Source organism: Panthera onca, chromosome C1, assembly GCF_046562875.1.
Source record: "Panthera onca isolate mPanOnc1 chromosome C1, mPanOnc1 haplotype 2, whole genome shotgun sequence".
NCBI lineage: Eukaryota > Metazoa > Chordata > Mammalia > Carnivora > Felidae > Panthera > Panthera onca.
The window spans coordinates 129,413,842-129,431,131 of record NC_138346.1 but is presented as its reverse complement, the minus strand read 5'-3'; the positions used below and the strand labels follow the sequence as shown (position 1 = coordinate 129,431,131).

The 17,290-nt window shown below is 38.9% G+C and overlaps 1 protein-coding gene across 2 annotated transcripts in view; it reads right to left on the bottom strand.

Annotated features, from left to right (window-relative positions):
* Positions 1-9,773: 9,773 nt before the first annotated feature.
* The window catches only part of LOC132672485 (mitochondrial adenyl nucleotide antiporter SLC25A24), a 61,001-nt gene continuing 53,484 nt past the window's right edge, over positions 9,774-17,290 (bottom strand). For both annotated transcript variants that reach the window (XM_078451607.1, XM_060624607.2), the window contains exons 9-10: positions 13,615-13,765; positions 9,774-10,939 (exon numbers count right to left, since the gene is read on the bottom strand). In XM_078451607.1, the coding sequence (XP_078307733.1) occupies positions 10,755-10,939; positions 13,615-13,765 (336 nt within the window). In that variant the 3' untranslated portion in view covers positions 9,774-10,754. The remainder of the gene's footprint in view (positions 10,940-13,614; positions 13,766-17,290) is intronic.

The window sequence follows — 17,290 nt, the reverse complement described above, 5'->3', positions numbered from 1 at the left end:
CCCTCCAACCTACTGCCACTGGCCAGCTCCAGCTGGGGGCAGCAGACCCAGGAGCCTGGGAAACAAGTTTGGAGGAGTTTGGCCCCATGATACAGAGCACGGCAGGGGGAAGACAAGGAATGGATCTGGGAGCAGACACATCCAGGACTAGACAGTTAAGAGGACAGAATGTCACACAGAATACAACCTAATATTGCTTTTTACAGTTTTAAAGATTATAAAAGTAAAACATATGTAAAAACATATTGCTGTTGACACTTTTAAAGATTATAAAAGTAAAATAATTTAAAAAGTAAAACACTTAGGGGCACCTGGGTGCCTCAGTCAGTTAAGCGGCCAGCTCTTGATTTCAGCTCAGATCATGATCTCACTGCTGGGGAGCTGGAGCCACGCCTGGGGTTCTGTGCTGACAGCGCACAGCCTGCTTGGGATTTCTCTCTCCCTCTCTCTCTGCCCCTCCCCAGTTTGTCTCTTTCCCACTCTCTCTCTCAAAAGATAAACATTAAAAAAAAATTTTTTTTAAGTAAAACATGTAGAAATTTGAATATGTAAGTTTACATTTAAAAGTGAAAGTTCAGGGCGCCTGGGTGGCTCAGTCGGTTGAGCCTCCGACTTTGGCTCAGGTCATGATCTCATGGCTCCTGGGTTTGAGCCCCTCATCGGGCTCTGTACTGACAGCTGGGAGCCTGGAGCCTGCTTCAGATTCTGTGTCTCCTTCTCTCTCTGCCCCTCCCCCGCTCTCACTCTGTGTCTCTCTCTCTCAAAAATAAATACACATTAAAAAAAAAAAGTTTAAAAAAATAAATAAATAAAAGTGAAAGTTCTGGGGCGCCTGGGTGGCTCAGTCAGTTAAGCATCTGACTTCAACACAGGTCACAGCTTGCGAGTTTGATCTCCAGGTCAGGCTCTGTGCTGACAGCTCAGAGCCAGAAGCCTGCTTGGGATTCTGTGTCTCCCTCTCTCTCTCCCCCTCCCCTGCTCACACACTGTCTCTCTCTCTCTCAAATATAAACATTAAATAAATAAATAAATAAATAAATAAATAAATAAGAAAGTTCTTATGCACATGCCACACAGCTCTGAGTTTTTCACTAGAGATTCTTATCTATGCATGTACAAACTTTAGAAATACATGTATATGCACCATCTGTACATAATATGTTCTCATTGTTTCTTTCACATCCCCTTTGCTCAATTTTGTTAGGCTGGTTAAATTCTCATTTTCTGTTCTTTTCTTTGGGGAGATTAGAAGTTATACAGCTATTTCCAATCTTATGGATTTGATTCTTAAATATTTCAGTGAAATATTCTATATGAAAAAAATGTATATATAAAATATGATGACTGTGTCTCCATTACTCAGCCTAAGATACCACAGTATTATTGACTATCCAGAATGCCCTCTAAATCATAATCCCCTCCCACTCAGCAGTACTCACTAATCTGAATCTTGCTTTTCTTAAAACTGTATTTTATTTTCATTTTATTTTTTAGTTTATTTATTTTGTGAGAGAGAGTGGGGGAGGGGCAGAGAAAGGGAGGAACAGAATCCCAAGCATGGACCCAGTGCAGGACTCAATCCAATGAACTGTGAGATCATGACCTGAGCTGAAATCAAGAGTCTGACACTCAACCAATTGAGCCATCAGGTACCACTTAAAACTGTATTTTAAACAATTGCAAAGACTATCTTGGTAATTGATTGTGGTGGGAGTTTTGTTAACTTTATATAAAAGGTGACATATCAGAAACCTTCTGCAACTTGCATTTTTCAAAGTTATGGGTTTTTGTTAGCTTTGTACATATTGCTATGAAACTACAAAACACTACCGTGAGAAATGTTAAAAATTAACATATGGAAAGGTATACATTCTTCATGTGTCAAAAAATGTCATTTCTCCCCAAATTAATCTATAGATTCAATGTAATACCAAATCAGATTTCCCACAGACTCTATTACAGACACTGACAAACTAATTCCAAAATTCATATAGAAATGCAAAGAACCTAAAATAGCCAAAACAACCTTGAAAAAGAAGAAAAAAAAAAGAACAAAGTTGGATGATTTATAGTACTTGATTTCAAGACTTACAAAGCCACAGTGATAAAGACAGTGTCTCACTGACTTAAAATACACAAACAGATCAACAGAACAGAGTCCAACAATAAAAGCGCATATCTATGGACAAATAATTTTCAACAAAGGTACAACGGCTATTCAGTAAAGAAAAAATAGTTCTTTCAACAAATGAGCCAAGAACAATTGAATAAACGTATGCAAAAACATGAGCTTCAATTCACACCCTGTACCATATAGAAAAATTAACTTGAAACATATCATAGACCTATATGTAAGGTCTTTACACAGCTTCTCAAAGAAAATACAGTAGAAAATTCTTGTGACCCTAGTTTAAGCAAAGGTTTCTTAGGTATAATACTATAATTCACAAAGAAAAACTTAATTAAATTTCATCAAAATTTAAAACTGACCAAATTGATACACTGAACTGGATTAAAATTAAAAACTGTTCGTCAAAGACACAGCTATGAAAATGAAAAGACAAGCACAGACTAGGAGAAAATACTTGCAACCTTATATATCTGATAAAGGACTTTTACACAGAATATATTTAAAAAAAAACCTCTCACTATTCAATAATAAGCAAACAATTCCCCCCAAATGGTCAAAAGACCTGAAAAACTACTTCAGAAAAGTGAAATTTTCTTTTTAAGTTTTGACTTAGGTATACACCCATAAACACAGTGGCAAAAAACTAATGGCAAAAAAAAAAAAAAAAAAAAAGCACATATGAAAATCATCATTAGTCATTAGGGAAATATAAATTAAAAGCACAAGGAGATGGCACTTCTCATATTAGAATGGTTCAAATGTTAAAAGGCCACAAGGCAAGAATGTAAATAGGACTCTCAGGGATGGGAATATAAAATAATAAATATATGACCACTTTGGGAAATAGTCTAGAAATTTATTAAAAAGTTAAATGTATACTACCATATGATCCAGCCATGCCACTCCTAGGTATTTACCCAAAAGAAATAAAAACATATGTCCACATAAAGCTTGTACATGAATGTTCATAGCAGCTTTATTTGTAATAGCTGGAAAAAATTCTAACATTCATCAATAGTTCAGTGTCCATAAACAAACTGTAGAGTAGCCCTACAACAGAACACTACTCAGCAAGAAAAAGGAATGGACTGTTGGTACTTGAAGAAACACAGAAGAAACAGAGTCAAAGAAGCCAGACATTTCGTCAAATTTATAAAATCCAAGTTAATCTATAGTGATAGCAAGAAAGATCAGTGGTTTCCTGGTGGAGTAGGAAACTTTGAAGGCTGATGGTATGTTCATCATCTTGATTGTGCTTATAGGGATTTGTTTAAACTCATCATATTATACACTTTAAATACGTGCAGTTTATTCTATCTCAATTACACGCCAATTAGGGCTGTGTAAAAAATACTACTTAGGAAGACTCAACTGTGTCTAAGATCTGCTTAAGAAGTTACAATGGCTAGAGGCACCTGAATGGCTCAGTCTGTTAAGCACCTAATTCTTGATTTTGACTCCTCCGGTCACGATCTCACAGTTTGTGAGATGGAGCCCTGCGGTGGGCTCTGTGCTCCTGCTTGGGATTCTTTCTGCCCCTCCCTCACTTGCGCATGTGTGTTTGTGCTCGCTCACACACGCTCTCAAAATAAGCTTTTTAAAAAAATTACAATGTCTAAAGGTGATCCCTATCAATATTAGCTCACTTTTGTTCTTCCAAGCAATTATATTAAATTTATAATGTCCTCGTTAATCTGCAATATAGTAGTTCTCCCTTATCCCAAGGAGGATATGTTGCAAGACCTCCAGTGAATGCCGGGATAGTACGGAACCCTATATATACTGTTTTGGGGTTTTTTTCCCCTATCTATACATAGGAACATGCGATAAAGTTTAACTTATAAATTAGGCACAGTAAGAGATTAACGACAATAGCTAATAATAAAATAGGATAATTATAATAACATACACTAACAACAGTTATGTGAACATGGTCTCTCTTATCACAGGATCTCATTGTACTATACTCACCCTTCTTGTGATGATGTGAGAGGATAAAATGCCTGCGCGACGAGATGGAGTGAAGTGAATGACGCAGTTATTGAGACTTTAGCGAGTTAGACTACTATTGACCTTATGATTCGTCAGAAAAAAATATCAGCTGCTTCCGGACCACTGCTGCCGGCGCAGCTGAAACTGCTGAGTGCGAAACCACAGATAGGTAAGGGGAGACTCACTTTGCATATCTTCTACATGTAATTGGCGTGAATTACATAATTACTGGCTCACTTTGGAAGTACTGGAGGTTCAATAAAAATACCGATCTTTCCTCTAAACGGAAATATGTGGTGCAGTGGGTGACCCTGAACGGTGAAGGAAGCCTGGACAGGGCATGCTAACACTAGCTTGGCAATTACGTATATGCATTCGGTTTACCCAACCACAGCTGTCAGCGTCCCTATGAGGGCTGCAGTCCACAAGGATGCCGAGACATCCCCATCTTCCAATTAGATGCTCCATTCTATTGCCTGGGGAAAAAAAGACACCTCTCAGAAGAAGCATATAGCATTTTGATTAAAATTTATGTGCCTGGAGAGGCGCCTAGGTGGCTCAGTTGGTTAAGCATCCAACTCTGGCTCAGGTCATGATCTCATGGTTAGTATGTTCCAGCCATGCATCAGGCTCTGTGCTGACAGCCCAGAGCCTGGAACCTGCTTCAGATTCTGTGTCTCCCTCTCTCTCTCTGCCCTTCCCGCAAACTCACTCTCTCTCTCTCTCTCTCTCTCTCTCTCAAAACTAAATAAACATTAAAATTTTTTTTTAAATTATCTGCATCAGGAGTATAAACTTTAGACCCAACAGACTGAGATAAACTTGGCCCTACCTCAATTTGTATATCATCATTAGCTGGATCAACTCAAATGTAGCAGTCTTATCTGTGACTATGTGAAAAACTAATGCGATATAGACTATGGTGTTGAAAAGTAAATTAAAAATTGGGTTTTAACAGTTCATACTTTTTAAATGGTGGTCACTAGGCTGCTATGGGGAAAGTTCTCATGACCAACACCTTCAAAGCCTTATGGTTGTGGGCCAGGTGTTATTATTTTACTGGTCCAGTGCTATTGCTACAACAGGCAAAAAATAGCCTTCCTATTTCACTTTGCATTGGATGATAGAATCTACAGAGTTTTGTAACTCCTCTGTTCACAGTCAGTAAAACAAAGGGTAGACTATGGCAAGAAACCCTTGGAAAATACTACCTTTGGGATGAGGCTTTTGGCCATTTATCATGTAACCATCCATCTAGGAATAGTTGAGCTTGATTGTATTAGTGTTCCCGAAGCATTTGTTTCCAAAGAGATAATTTATACACGATCAACAAGGGAAGAGATGAAATGAGCTGCAAAAGTCATAAATCACCTCCCTCTCTCCCTTTCCCTCTCTCTCTGTCAGAAATTATGCATACTTGACACTTGCAATGCCTGTATTAAAATAGAGAACCATATTTATGGTCCTTGGTGCCCCAAACAGGCAAATCTATAATTGAATAACATCATGAGAAATCATCAGTTATAAATCAGGATGTCAGTTCACTGCTTACCTTAAGGCCATGTCCACAGGAGACCTCCACTGTGCAGAACTGAAAAGGGGATGGAACTACCTCACCAGAAGTTACCATCTGATTATCAGTTAATAGTACCATGAAAAAAAAAAAAATAGGAAGAACTTTGCTGAATGACCCTCTTGACCAATGTATGTCTCTTGATGTTCTGAATCTTTTTGATCATGCCTTATATAAATAATAAGTGAACTATCAAGGCTTGGCATAGAGAGGAAAGTCTCCCATAATCTCTGGTCAAAATTCCCTAAAATAATAGTCATATATTTTTACTAGTCATAGAAAACACACATAAAAAAGCAAAAATTTAAAACTATAGCGGGGGCGCCTGGGTGGCTCAGTCGGTTGAGCGTCCAGCTTCGGCTCAGGTCATGATCTCACAGTTTGCCTGCATCGGGCTCTGTGCTGACAGCTTACAGCCTGGAGCTTGCTTCTGATTCTGTTTCCCTCTCTGCTCCTCCCCCGCTCATGCTCTGTCTCTCTCTTACCTTCAAAAATAAATAAAAACATTAAAAAAAAATTTTTTTAACTATAGCAAAATTCTTCTATTGTCTGACTCTTTCCTCTCCTTAACATAGTTTTATTACCTTATGGAAAATTTTTTCGTATCTCACCAGGAGGAACATCTCAGCAAATAACACAAAGTGGGAAGGAAACAAAATCAGAAGAACAAAGATCACAAGTGGATAGACTTTAAAAATTCTTCCTTGGGGTGCCTGGGTGGTGGCTCAGTTGCTTGAAGGTCCCACTTCAGGGCTCAGGTCATGACTTCATGGTTCATGAGTTCAAGCCCCGCATCCAGCTCTGTGCTGACAGCTCAGAGCCCACTTCAGATCCTCTGTCCCCTGTCCCCCCTCTCTCTCTGCCCCTCCCCCACTCGCGCTCTCTTTCTCTCTCAAAAATAAACATTTTTTTAAAAATTAAAATTCTCTCTGGAGAGGGACAGGCATACAGCAGCCAATAGACATGCTGCCTGGGAAGGGGTCCATGTGTTGGACTACTTTAGGGACAACTGTACAGATGGACATGAAGGTTACCTGAAATGACAGGCATTTTCCAACAAGGTTCCAATAATGAAAGTCCCACCCCCAGAGGGGAGACATTTGAATCTTGTCCTGGAGTCCTAGAGACTGAGAACTAGACAAACACACTGTTGATATGCCTCCCACGGTAGGCCCTTGGCTGCATGGCTTACACCCTCCCCTCCCCCTTGCTCACTCGGCTCCACTGCACCTGCAGCCTGTACCTGCATTCCCTCTGCTTGGAATGCCCTCCCCAGATATTGGTATGACCCATTCCCAGACCTCCTTTACGTCCCTACTCAAAAAGCACCTTCTGGGCCAGGCCTTCTCTATCTCAAATTACGGCCCCAACCCCAGCACTGCCTTCTGTGCTTACACCAGCAGACATATTACTTATTTTACTCTGTGAATTTCTTGTCTGTCTCTTCCTTCCAGGTGATCTCCATGAGGAAAGGTGCTGTGTCTTCTGTTCAATGCTGTGTCCTCAGCCGCTGAAAGTGACTGGCACAAAGTAGTGTTTAATAAATACTGAAATTAAAAATGACACATAAGTTCTTATGGAATAAGATGCCCAAGTGGCCCAGGCTTGAGGTCCTTCTTTAACAGAAAACCATGCTGCAGTGGCTGTGGCTGAGCATCTGAGTTCATGGCCATGGGACCCAGAGACAACCAGGGAACACGCACATCTGGTAAAACACACACACACACACACACACACACACACACACACACACACACACGAAAAACAACTTTCCCACCAGCCAGAGGGCTATGAATAGACATCTTCAGTCTCACTGTGGCCAGAGGGCAGTGGTGGGTCCAGGCTGGGGCAGCTTGGACTTCAGCAAAGCTCTGGGCTGCACTGGAGGGAGAACGTGGCAGGGCATGCTCTCCCAGAGAGCAGTCTAAAGGAGTTCAGTCCACCCCACACTAATCCCAACAAGGGAACACAGCAAAGCAGGAGAGGAGGGTTGCTGCTTGCTCCTCCCCACAAATATCAATACTCCTGTGGTGCACATCTGAAAGAAAGAAAGAAAGAAAGAAAGAAAGAAAGAAAGAAAGAAAGAAAGAAAAGAGAGAGAAAGAAAGAAAGAAAGAAAAAGGAAGAAAGAAAGAAAGAAAGAAAGAAAGAAAGAAAGAAAGAAAGAAAGAAAAGAAGAAGAGAAAAGAAAATTCCATAAGAACAAAAGGGCAAGTAAAATTCCTATCTGGAGAGAAGTAAACCGGGCCATACTTTTATACATGTGTCCTGATATAAAGCTCAAAGTATAAAATAGCATAAAATATGATCCCTGCTCACATGAAGCTTCTCTTGATGTGGATACAAGGCTGAGAAGTAAATGCAGCAGCATTTTTCTAATCAAGGGTTCCTGAAAACAGAGGAGGGTTCATATGTTTATTCTTGGAATCTGAGTGGCATCTGAGTTGGAGCACAAAAATTTCTTTGCAGTCTTATGTTTTATTATTTTGTTTTTTAAAATCAAATTTTGTATTTAATTGTAATCTGCACTGTAAAAAAAATGTTTTAATCACCACTAAACTTACTTAGCTTTGCTTCCCACAGCTTGAAGACAAACTGATACTCCACCAAGGTGTGTCAAGAAGTCCTATGATTTTGGGGGCACCTGGGTAGCTTAGTCAGTTGAGCGTCTGACTCTTGATTTGGCTCAGGTCATGATCTCATGTTTCATGAGATCGAGTTCCTGCAAGTTTGAGCCCCTGCATCTGGCTCTGTGCTGACAGTGCAGAGCCTGCTTGGGATTCTCCCTCTCCCTCTCTCTCTGCTCTTACCCTGCTCTCTCTCTCTCTCTCTCTCTCTCTCTCTCTCTCTCACACACACACACACACACACACACACACACACAAAAGTCATCCCATGATTTTGAATTCTCCTTGACACCATGAACCCCCAGGGGTGTAACCCTAACTAATAAATGTGGAATTTGGACATCATGAAAAACATCTTATGCCAAAATGTATGACATTAACAACAATTGCTGTGGCTGTTCAGGAAAATATTTGCAGACTATATGGAGTCAGATTTGAAAAGTATCAGTCAAACTGCTGCCAGTGATAGAAGCTGTGTAACACAGCCATTTTTTTTTCTTTTTTGCCTATTTTTTAAAAATGAGGAAACAAATCATTTTTAAAACAAACATATATATTTTTTAATAGAAATGCAAAGTACATATGCAATAATACCAGAAATAAACATCTTCAACTCTGAGCTCTTTTCAAAAGACACAAGATCATTTTTTCAAAAGATACATGATGCACAGATAAACCACATTCATACCTTACAATGTTAAATAGCAAACAATTTAAATTCATAATGAACAATGACTATTTTTCAGTAGCTTAAAATTTTAGTTATTCATCCCATAATTCTTATGAGTAAAAAAAGAGAAAGCTAATCATGTACCTTAATGTTGTCATTTATGAATTACTCCAAAGTACAAACAACCCTGAAGATAGAGTTCCATGCTTATCATGGGTATTATAAAAATACCAAGACATTTATCAGGCATAACTAATGTATTAAAAGCTATATTTTAGAATATGTTTCACAAACACAGCTCCAACATTTCTCTTTTATTCAAAAAATATAAGAGGTAGGTTCAAATAAATGCCTATTATGTCACTAGATTTTCACAAAAAAATGTTGGCAATTGATAACCGAAATCTCTAGAAATCAAACTACATTAAAAAGCTACAGAATAACTTCAACTAATAAATATTTGTCTAAGTCTTAATCACACAAATAAAAAAAGATGATTGCCTTCAAAAATGACTTTAGTAAAATAAAAATATGCCACCAATCTTACAAATTTTCTACATCATAATGTGTTCCTAAAACTTGGCACAAGGGAGAATAAGAATGTATATGTTTATAAATTGAGCCTTTCATTTAAACATAGGTACCTAACATGTAATATTAATATACACTACTATTAAAATGCACTATTCTCCCAGGTTTGCACTGCCCAAGTTGAGAATTGTAGGTTCAAACAAATTTAACACTGAGGGGGAAATGAAGATGTCATTCACCCATGATCAACCTACTTGACATAATTAAGAAATGTTTGATTACCAAGAATGCTCCCTAGAAGCCTTCCTGATTAAAAGAGAATCTGATTCAAGTAGGAAACAAAGGAGGACAAAGATAAGACAGCTGTTCTGCAGATGCTGATATAGGTAAAAGGTTTTGCTTCCTGGTGCTTTTCAAAGCAATGACAGAATAAATAGAATCTTTCAAATAAGTTGCCTTGCATTGATAATTTAACAGCAATATACTGGCAATCAGTGTGTCACTCCAGGAACCAACTAACAGTGCAAGGAAAATGGAAAGGGGCACATTGAAGTAAATACTGTTTCATCACTTCTCCTTATACAAAAAATGTAAATGGACTAGAGTTATTTGCATGCCCTGGAATTCTGCCACTTCAGTTCATTCTCATTCAGCTTAAAGAAACACAGTGATATAAGCCCTATACTTACTTGGCTGCTGTAAGGTATGTTTTCATGCAATGATTTTCTATTAATGGTTCTACAAGGAAATTTTAAGAAGTCTACAAAGACATTCAAAATACATTAAACAACTTAAATTTCAAGGTTTTCTGATCATTTTGTTTTTTAGAAAAAGACATTTAAGTATTAAGGAACTGGCATAAACTTGAACCAACCAAAATAAAGATTAGTAATTTATAATTACCACACAAAACAAATTTAATTAAAGCAATACATTTTTCAGATTTAGGACTCAGGGCATAGCTTTGTCGAAAGGCACTAATATGAAAAGATAAAATACAATTTTGTGGCCTTTTCAAAATTGTGTGAGCTTATCAAAACTATGATTTTTAACATTTCTGTATATATAAAATTGAGCCCAAATATTTGAAGTAATCATTGATATGCTCTTCCTTTTTGTGACAAATATATGGTTTCTTTTGCCATAGACCTGTAATTCTAGGTGGTAAAAGTCACTCCAGAGGACTGATGAAAATTTCAATAATCACCCTAAAGCAAAAATTTCAACATGTCATTTCTGGGTTACTCTTAAAGTTTGCTTCATATTTTCATAAACCACATAACTGATGCCCACAGCAGGGAGCACCTTCATAAAGTTTGGGGTGATGCCTCTGTAAAGTCCTGGTATTCCTTCTTTGGAAATTATTCGTCGAAAGAGGCCAACCATGTTCATTTGTTTGGTTCCTTCTATCATGGCTAGGAAAAGAAGAAAAGAAAAAAGAAAGAAATAAAGAAAGAAACAAGGCTAATTTAATATTCAAATATGTTTTATTTGTGACTCTGAATGATATTCTAGAATATATAAAGTATCCCTTTATATATAAATCTCCTTGCATGGCACCTAATAGTGAGTTCCGTAATTACGGTAACAATGGTAACAACAGTTATTAGTTCAGTAATTGCTATGGGTTAGATACTGGCTTTATTACTTTATATACCCATCCTGCAAGGTAAGTACCATACCTATTTTATAAATGAGGAATTGGAGGTTTAGGAAGATGGAGAAACTTGGCCTAATATACTTAGCCAGCAAGTGGCGGGGAGCTAAGAGTAGACGGTCTTTCTGACTCCAAAGTTCACACACTTTCTACCACCCCACACTGCCATGGCCAGCCCTCCTCATTAACCAAGCACTGAAAAGAGAGTAGATCAATCCTTGGAATTAAGGGGAGCATGGGAACACTTTGAGGAGCTTAAGAAAATGTAGGGTTCCTGGGCCTTGAAAATGGCCTCAAGAGTCAAGAAAGGGAGGAAGGGAAAGCCCATGCTGCTGACACCACAAAGAAAAGTGAGGGCACATGGGGGCACTACATGGGGACTGCTGATGTGGTTATTACACAGAGGGTATCCAGCGCTGGAGGTGAGTGAGGCAGGGGTGGGGAAATGGAGAGGAGGAGAAAAAATAAAGTGGGGCCAGATTACTAAAGGCTTTGAAATTCCCACTAAGAACTTGGGAATTTATTCTGAGGACACTGAAGAGTCACAAAGATTTCTGAACAGGAATCAAGTGAACAGACCTTGACTTTAAAAACAACAGATCTGGGTGCCTGGCCAGCTCAGTTGGAGGAGCGTGTGACTCCTGAGTCTGGGGTTTGAGTCTGAGCCCCATTTTGAGTGTAGCGATTACTTAAAAATAAAATCTTTAAAAAAAGAAACATAGGTCTATCAGCCACGAGAGGACTAGATTGGAGTTGGCAGATGGGAGAGGGGGACTTGCCAGATGAAGGTTTCAATCAGACTGTCTGGGTTTGAAGTCTAGCTCCACTATTTACCAATGTATAACCTTACGGAAGTTACTTTATCTCTTTTTGCCCCAGTTATTCACCTGTAAAATACAGATAATACTAGTATCAATCCCAAAGATGGTTGTGATGGTTAAATGAGAGAATACAAATGAAATATTTAGTTACTACTTTCCATTTTTCTCTCCAGGCATATGATTTTCTTTCAGCTCCTCAAATGGACCCCATTTTCTCCTGCCTCAGTGGCTTCACATATGCTTTTCCTCAGGCTGTAAGGCTCTTTCTTTTCCACCTCACCCCACCTTTGACCAGCTAACTTCCACCTGTCTTCCCAGGTTGAACTTAAATGATAATGTCCTCTGACTCCCAAGTAAGGTTAGAGCCCCTTGCTCTGTACTCCCCTGACAAAGGGGAGGTGATTTAACGAGTTTGTTTACTTGCTGCATGTGTGTCTTTTCCACTCCACAATGGCAGGGACCACATGTGACTTGTGGACTGCTCTAACCCTAGCATCTGGCAGAGTGTCCAGCACCTGACAATGGCTCTGAAAGTATTGGTTACTTAACGAGTGACCACTTGGTTGGGGGCAGTGGGGTGGTTGGTACTTGAAGGAGAGACTGGGAATAGAGCTATAGATACCCAGGAGGTACTGTTTAAAGAAATGATAGTAGGTGGGTGAGACTGGCCAGCAAAGAGCAAAAAAAAGGAAAGAAAGGCACAGGCTACATACTTTAAATAGCAATAAAAGCCAGCAAATCTTTTAAGAATAGAGAATAATCAGTAAGATGGTAGAAAAGCCAGGGGACACAGTATAATCAAAGCCAAGGGAGAGGACAGGGTCACAATGAGGAGGGATCCCACAGTTCAAAAGTTGTAGGGTCCAATAAGAGCAAACAATTCCAGCCACCATTTACCAACAATTTGCCAAAGGCCAGGTGCTTTACATATATTGTTGCCAGTTCTCACAACATGCACAGTTCTCATTCCCATTTACAGATGAGTAAAGGAAAATCCAAAGAGGTTTGGGGCAAAGAGGAAAGTCCAAAGAGGTCTGAACCCAAATCCATCTAGATACTTAAGCTTATATACTCTTAAAACATGCATTCTCAATATGGGCAAAACCAAATCTCACTGTTTACCCATAAAATGCAGATATACACAGAGTACATGTGCAGTGTATTTGTGATATTAAAATTTCATGAAGAGGGAGTGATTAGGAAAATAATTTATGAAAGGGTTCCCTAGGGAGGCAGTAATGAAAAAAATAAATAAATAAAGCTTGTGAAATACTATCTTAAAAGCATATTCTGCTACCTCAGGAGAACCTGAAGCTCCAAAAGCATGTTGCTGATAGAGTACTTTTATCAGCATCATTCATCCATCAAAAACTCACCTTGAGGGGCACCTGGGTGGCTCAGTCAGTTAAGCATCTGACTGTTGATTTCAGCTCAGGTCACGATCTCACGGTAGTGGGATTGAGCCCCGCATCGGGCTCTGTGCTGAGCATGAAGTCTGCTTGGGATTCTCTCTCTTCCTCTCCCTCTGTCCTTTCCCTACTCATGCACACGTATGCATGCATGCATGCACTCTATCAAAATAAATAAATAAAAACATTAAAAAAAAACTTACCTTGGGCCTGCATGCGTGTTTTCACCAAAGCCAAGGGGTAGCTGGCCAACTGACCGCAAGTACTAGATACGATGCCACATCCCAGCAACACGATGACTCCAGGGTTTACAGAGTCTTTGGCGTAATTATCCAGCCAGTAGGACTTCAAGAGCTGCCAGAGAAACAGAAGAGAAGAAAAACAGTGAACAACTAACATTACAACTGCTTTCGCTCAACATGAACATTTTCACAGACACCCTCATCCTTATGAGAGGCCGCACATCTGTGAGATCAGGTAACACATTCCCAGCAGCGGCAGTCACTGGAAAAGGCAGCAGCTCCGCACACAGGTGTGGTAGCCACTGGGGATTCAGAACACATGAGCTTGCACAGGTTGCTCCTTTTCTTCTGAACAAATGTTAAGATCAACAGCACTCCAAATGTAGGACCTCAAGCACATTTCCAATGGTATTAATAAAAACAATGTAATTCTACTAACTGCATCTAATTGTATACTTTACATACATGTTATTTCATTTAGTCCTTTCCCTGATGTGGAGCTATTCTTCCAATTTTAGAATGAGGAAAATGAGTCTCAGTGGAGTTATTTTTAACAAGAGTGCAGAATCAAGTGTACTGATCCCCCGGCCATGCCTTTTTCCCTGTCATCCTATATCCTTGTAATTCCATTAGAAGGTGATGATTGAGAGTAACTGTATAAAACACATATGCTAACCTACTTTTTAAATATACAATATTTTAAGTATAAGAATCTATGCACATACGTGGGAAAATTATTGTTATGGTAGCACAAGCATAGTAATACACTACTTAAAGCAATCTAAGGATTCAATGCAATCCCTACTCAAATCCCAAAGGTATTTTTTGAAGAAAAAGAGAAAACTACCCTAAAATTCATATGGAATCTCAAGAGACCCCAACGGCCAAAATAACCTTAGAAAAAAAGAATAAACTTGGAGGCCTCATACTCCCTTATTTGAATAGATACTACAAAGCAACAGTAGTCAGATGGTGTGGTACTGCCATAAAGACAACATATATAGATCAATGGAACAAAAACAGAGAGCCCAGAAATAAATTGTTGAATATATGGCCAAATGATCATCAACAAGGATGCCAAGACTACAGACTGGAGAAAGAACAGTCTCTTTAACAAATGGTGTGGGAAAAACTGAATATCCACATGCAAAAAATAAAGTTGGACCTTTACCTTACACCATATACAAAAGTTAACTCAAAATGGATTAAAGACCCAAACATAAGACCTAATACTATAAAACTTCTAGGAGAAAACACAGGTTAAATGTTTCAGGATACTGAATTCGGCAATGATTTCTTGGACATGATGTCAAAAGCACGGGCAACAAAAGCAAAAATAGATAAATGAATTTCACCAATTTAAAATCTTCTGTGCAGCAAAGGAAACAATCAGCAGGTGAAAAGGCAATCTATGGAATGGGAGAATATATTTGCAAACCACACATCTGGTAAGGATTAATACCCAAAATATATAAAGAACTCCTATAACTCCACAACAACAATTAAAAAAATTTAAAATGGGTAAAGGCAACAGATATATGAAAAGATGCTCCACATCACTAATCATCAGGGAAATGCAAATCAAAACCATAATGAGATATCACTTTATACCTGTCAGAATGGAATAAAAAAGACAAGAAATAACAAGTGTTGGTGAGGATGTGGAGCAAAAGGAACCTTCATGCACCATTAGCAGGAATGCCAATTGGTATGGCCACTGTGGAAAACAGTACAGAGGTTTCTTGAAAAAATAAGAGTGGAACAACCATATCATCCAGCAATACCACTACTGGGTATTTACCCAAGGAAAATGAAAAGACTAATTCAAAAAGATATATGTACCTGTATGTTTACTGCAGCATTATCTATAATAGCTAAGATATGGAAGCAACCTAAGTGTCCATGGACAGATAAATGTATAGAACAGATACGCTGTGTGTGTGTTCACGTGCATGTGCATATACACACATATATACATTCATACATACACACACATACAATGGAATATTACTCAGCCATAAAAAATAATAAGATCTTGCCATTTGCAACAACATGAATAGACCTAGAGAGTATTATGAGGGTATTAAGTGAAATAAGTCATACAGAGAAAGACCCTTACCACATGATTTCATTTATATGTAGAATCTAAAAAGCAAAACAGGGGCGCCTGGGTGGCTCAGTCGGTTGAGCGTCCGACTTCGGCTCAGGTCATGATCTCACAGTCCGTGAGTTCGAGCCCCGTGTCGGGCTCTGTGCTGACAGCTCAGAGCCTGGAGCCTGTCTCGGATTCTGTGTCTCCCTCTCTCTCTGCCCCTCCCCTATTCATGCTCTGTCTCTCTCTGTCTCAAAAATAAATAAACGTTAAAAAAAAATTTTTTTTTTAAATAAAAAAATTTAAAAAAAGCAAAACAAATGAAAAAAAACAACCAAAAAAGGCAGATACAGACTTTTTAATGTTTATTTATTTATTTTGAGAGAGAGAAAGAGTGCACGAGCAGGGAGGAGCAAAGAGAGAGAGAGGAGAGAGAGAATCAGAGAATCCCAAGCAGGCTCCATGCTGTCAGCTTACAGCCTGACACAGGGCTCGATCCCACAAACTGTGAAATCATGACCTGAGCCAAAATCAAGAGTTGGCGGTTCAACTGACTGAGCCACCCAGGTGTGCAGAAACAGACTCTCAAATACAGAGAACAAACCGATAGTTGTAAAAGGGTGGAGGATTGGGGGATGGGCAAAATGGATGAAGAGGAGTGGGAAGCACAGTATGGAATAAATAAGTCACAAGGATGAAAGGTACAGCATAGGCAATATAGCCAATGGTATTATAATAGTGTTGTATGGTGACAGATGACAGGTGACACTACTGGTGAACATAACACACAGAGTTGTCAAATCACCATGTTGTACACCTACAATTAGCATAACATTGTGTATCAACTATACTTCAACAAAATTAGCAAAAATTTGGATAGACATTTCTCCAAAAATATATATAAATGGACAGTAAACGTATGAAAAGATCTTCAACATCGCTTATCATCTGAGAAATGAAAGTCGAAAGCATAATGAGACACTGCCTCATCTCTGTTAGGATGGCCACTATTTAAAAAAAACAAACAGGGGCATCTGGGTGAGTCAGTCGGTTGAGCATCTGACTTCGGCTCAGGCCATGATCTTGCAGTTGACAAGTTTGAGCCCCACATGGGGCTCTGTGCTGACAGCTCAGACCCTGGACCCTGCTTCAGATTCTGTGTCTCCCTCTCTCTCCCCCTCCCCCGCTCATGCTCTATCTCTATCTCAAAAATAAATATAAATGTTAAAAAAAATTAAATAAATAAACAAACAGAAGCTATCAAGTGTTAGCAAGGATGTAGAAAAATTAGAATTCTTGTGTACTGTTGGTAGGAATGAAATAGGGTATAACCATGGAAACCAGTTTGACAGTTCCTCAAAAAGCTTAACATAGAATTACCATAGGACCCAGCAATTCTATGCCTCAGTATATACCCAAAGGAATTGAAAGCAGAGACTTGACAAGATACCTGTACCCCAATGTTCACTGTAGCATTATTCATAATAGCCAAAAAACAGAAGTGAGCCAAGTATCCACCAACAGATGAACAGATAAGCAAGATGT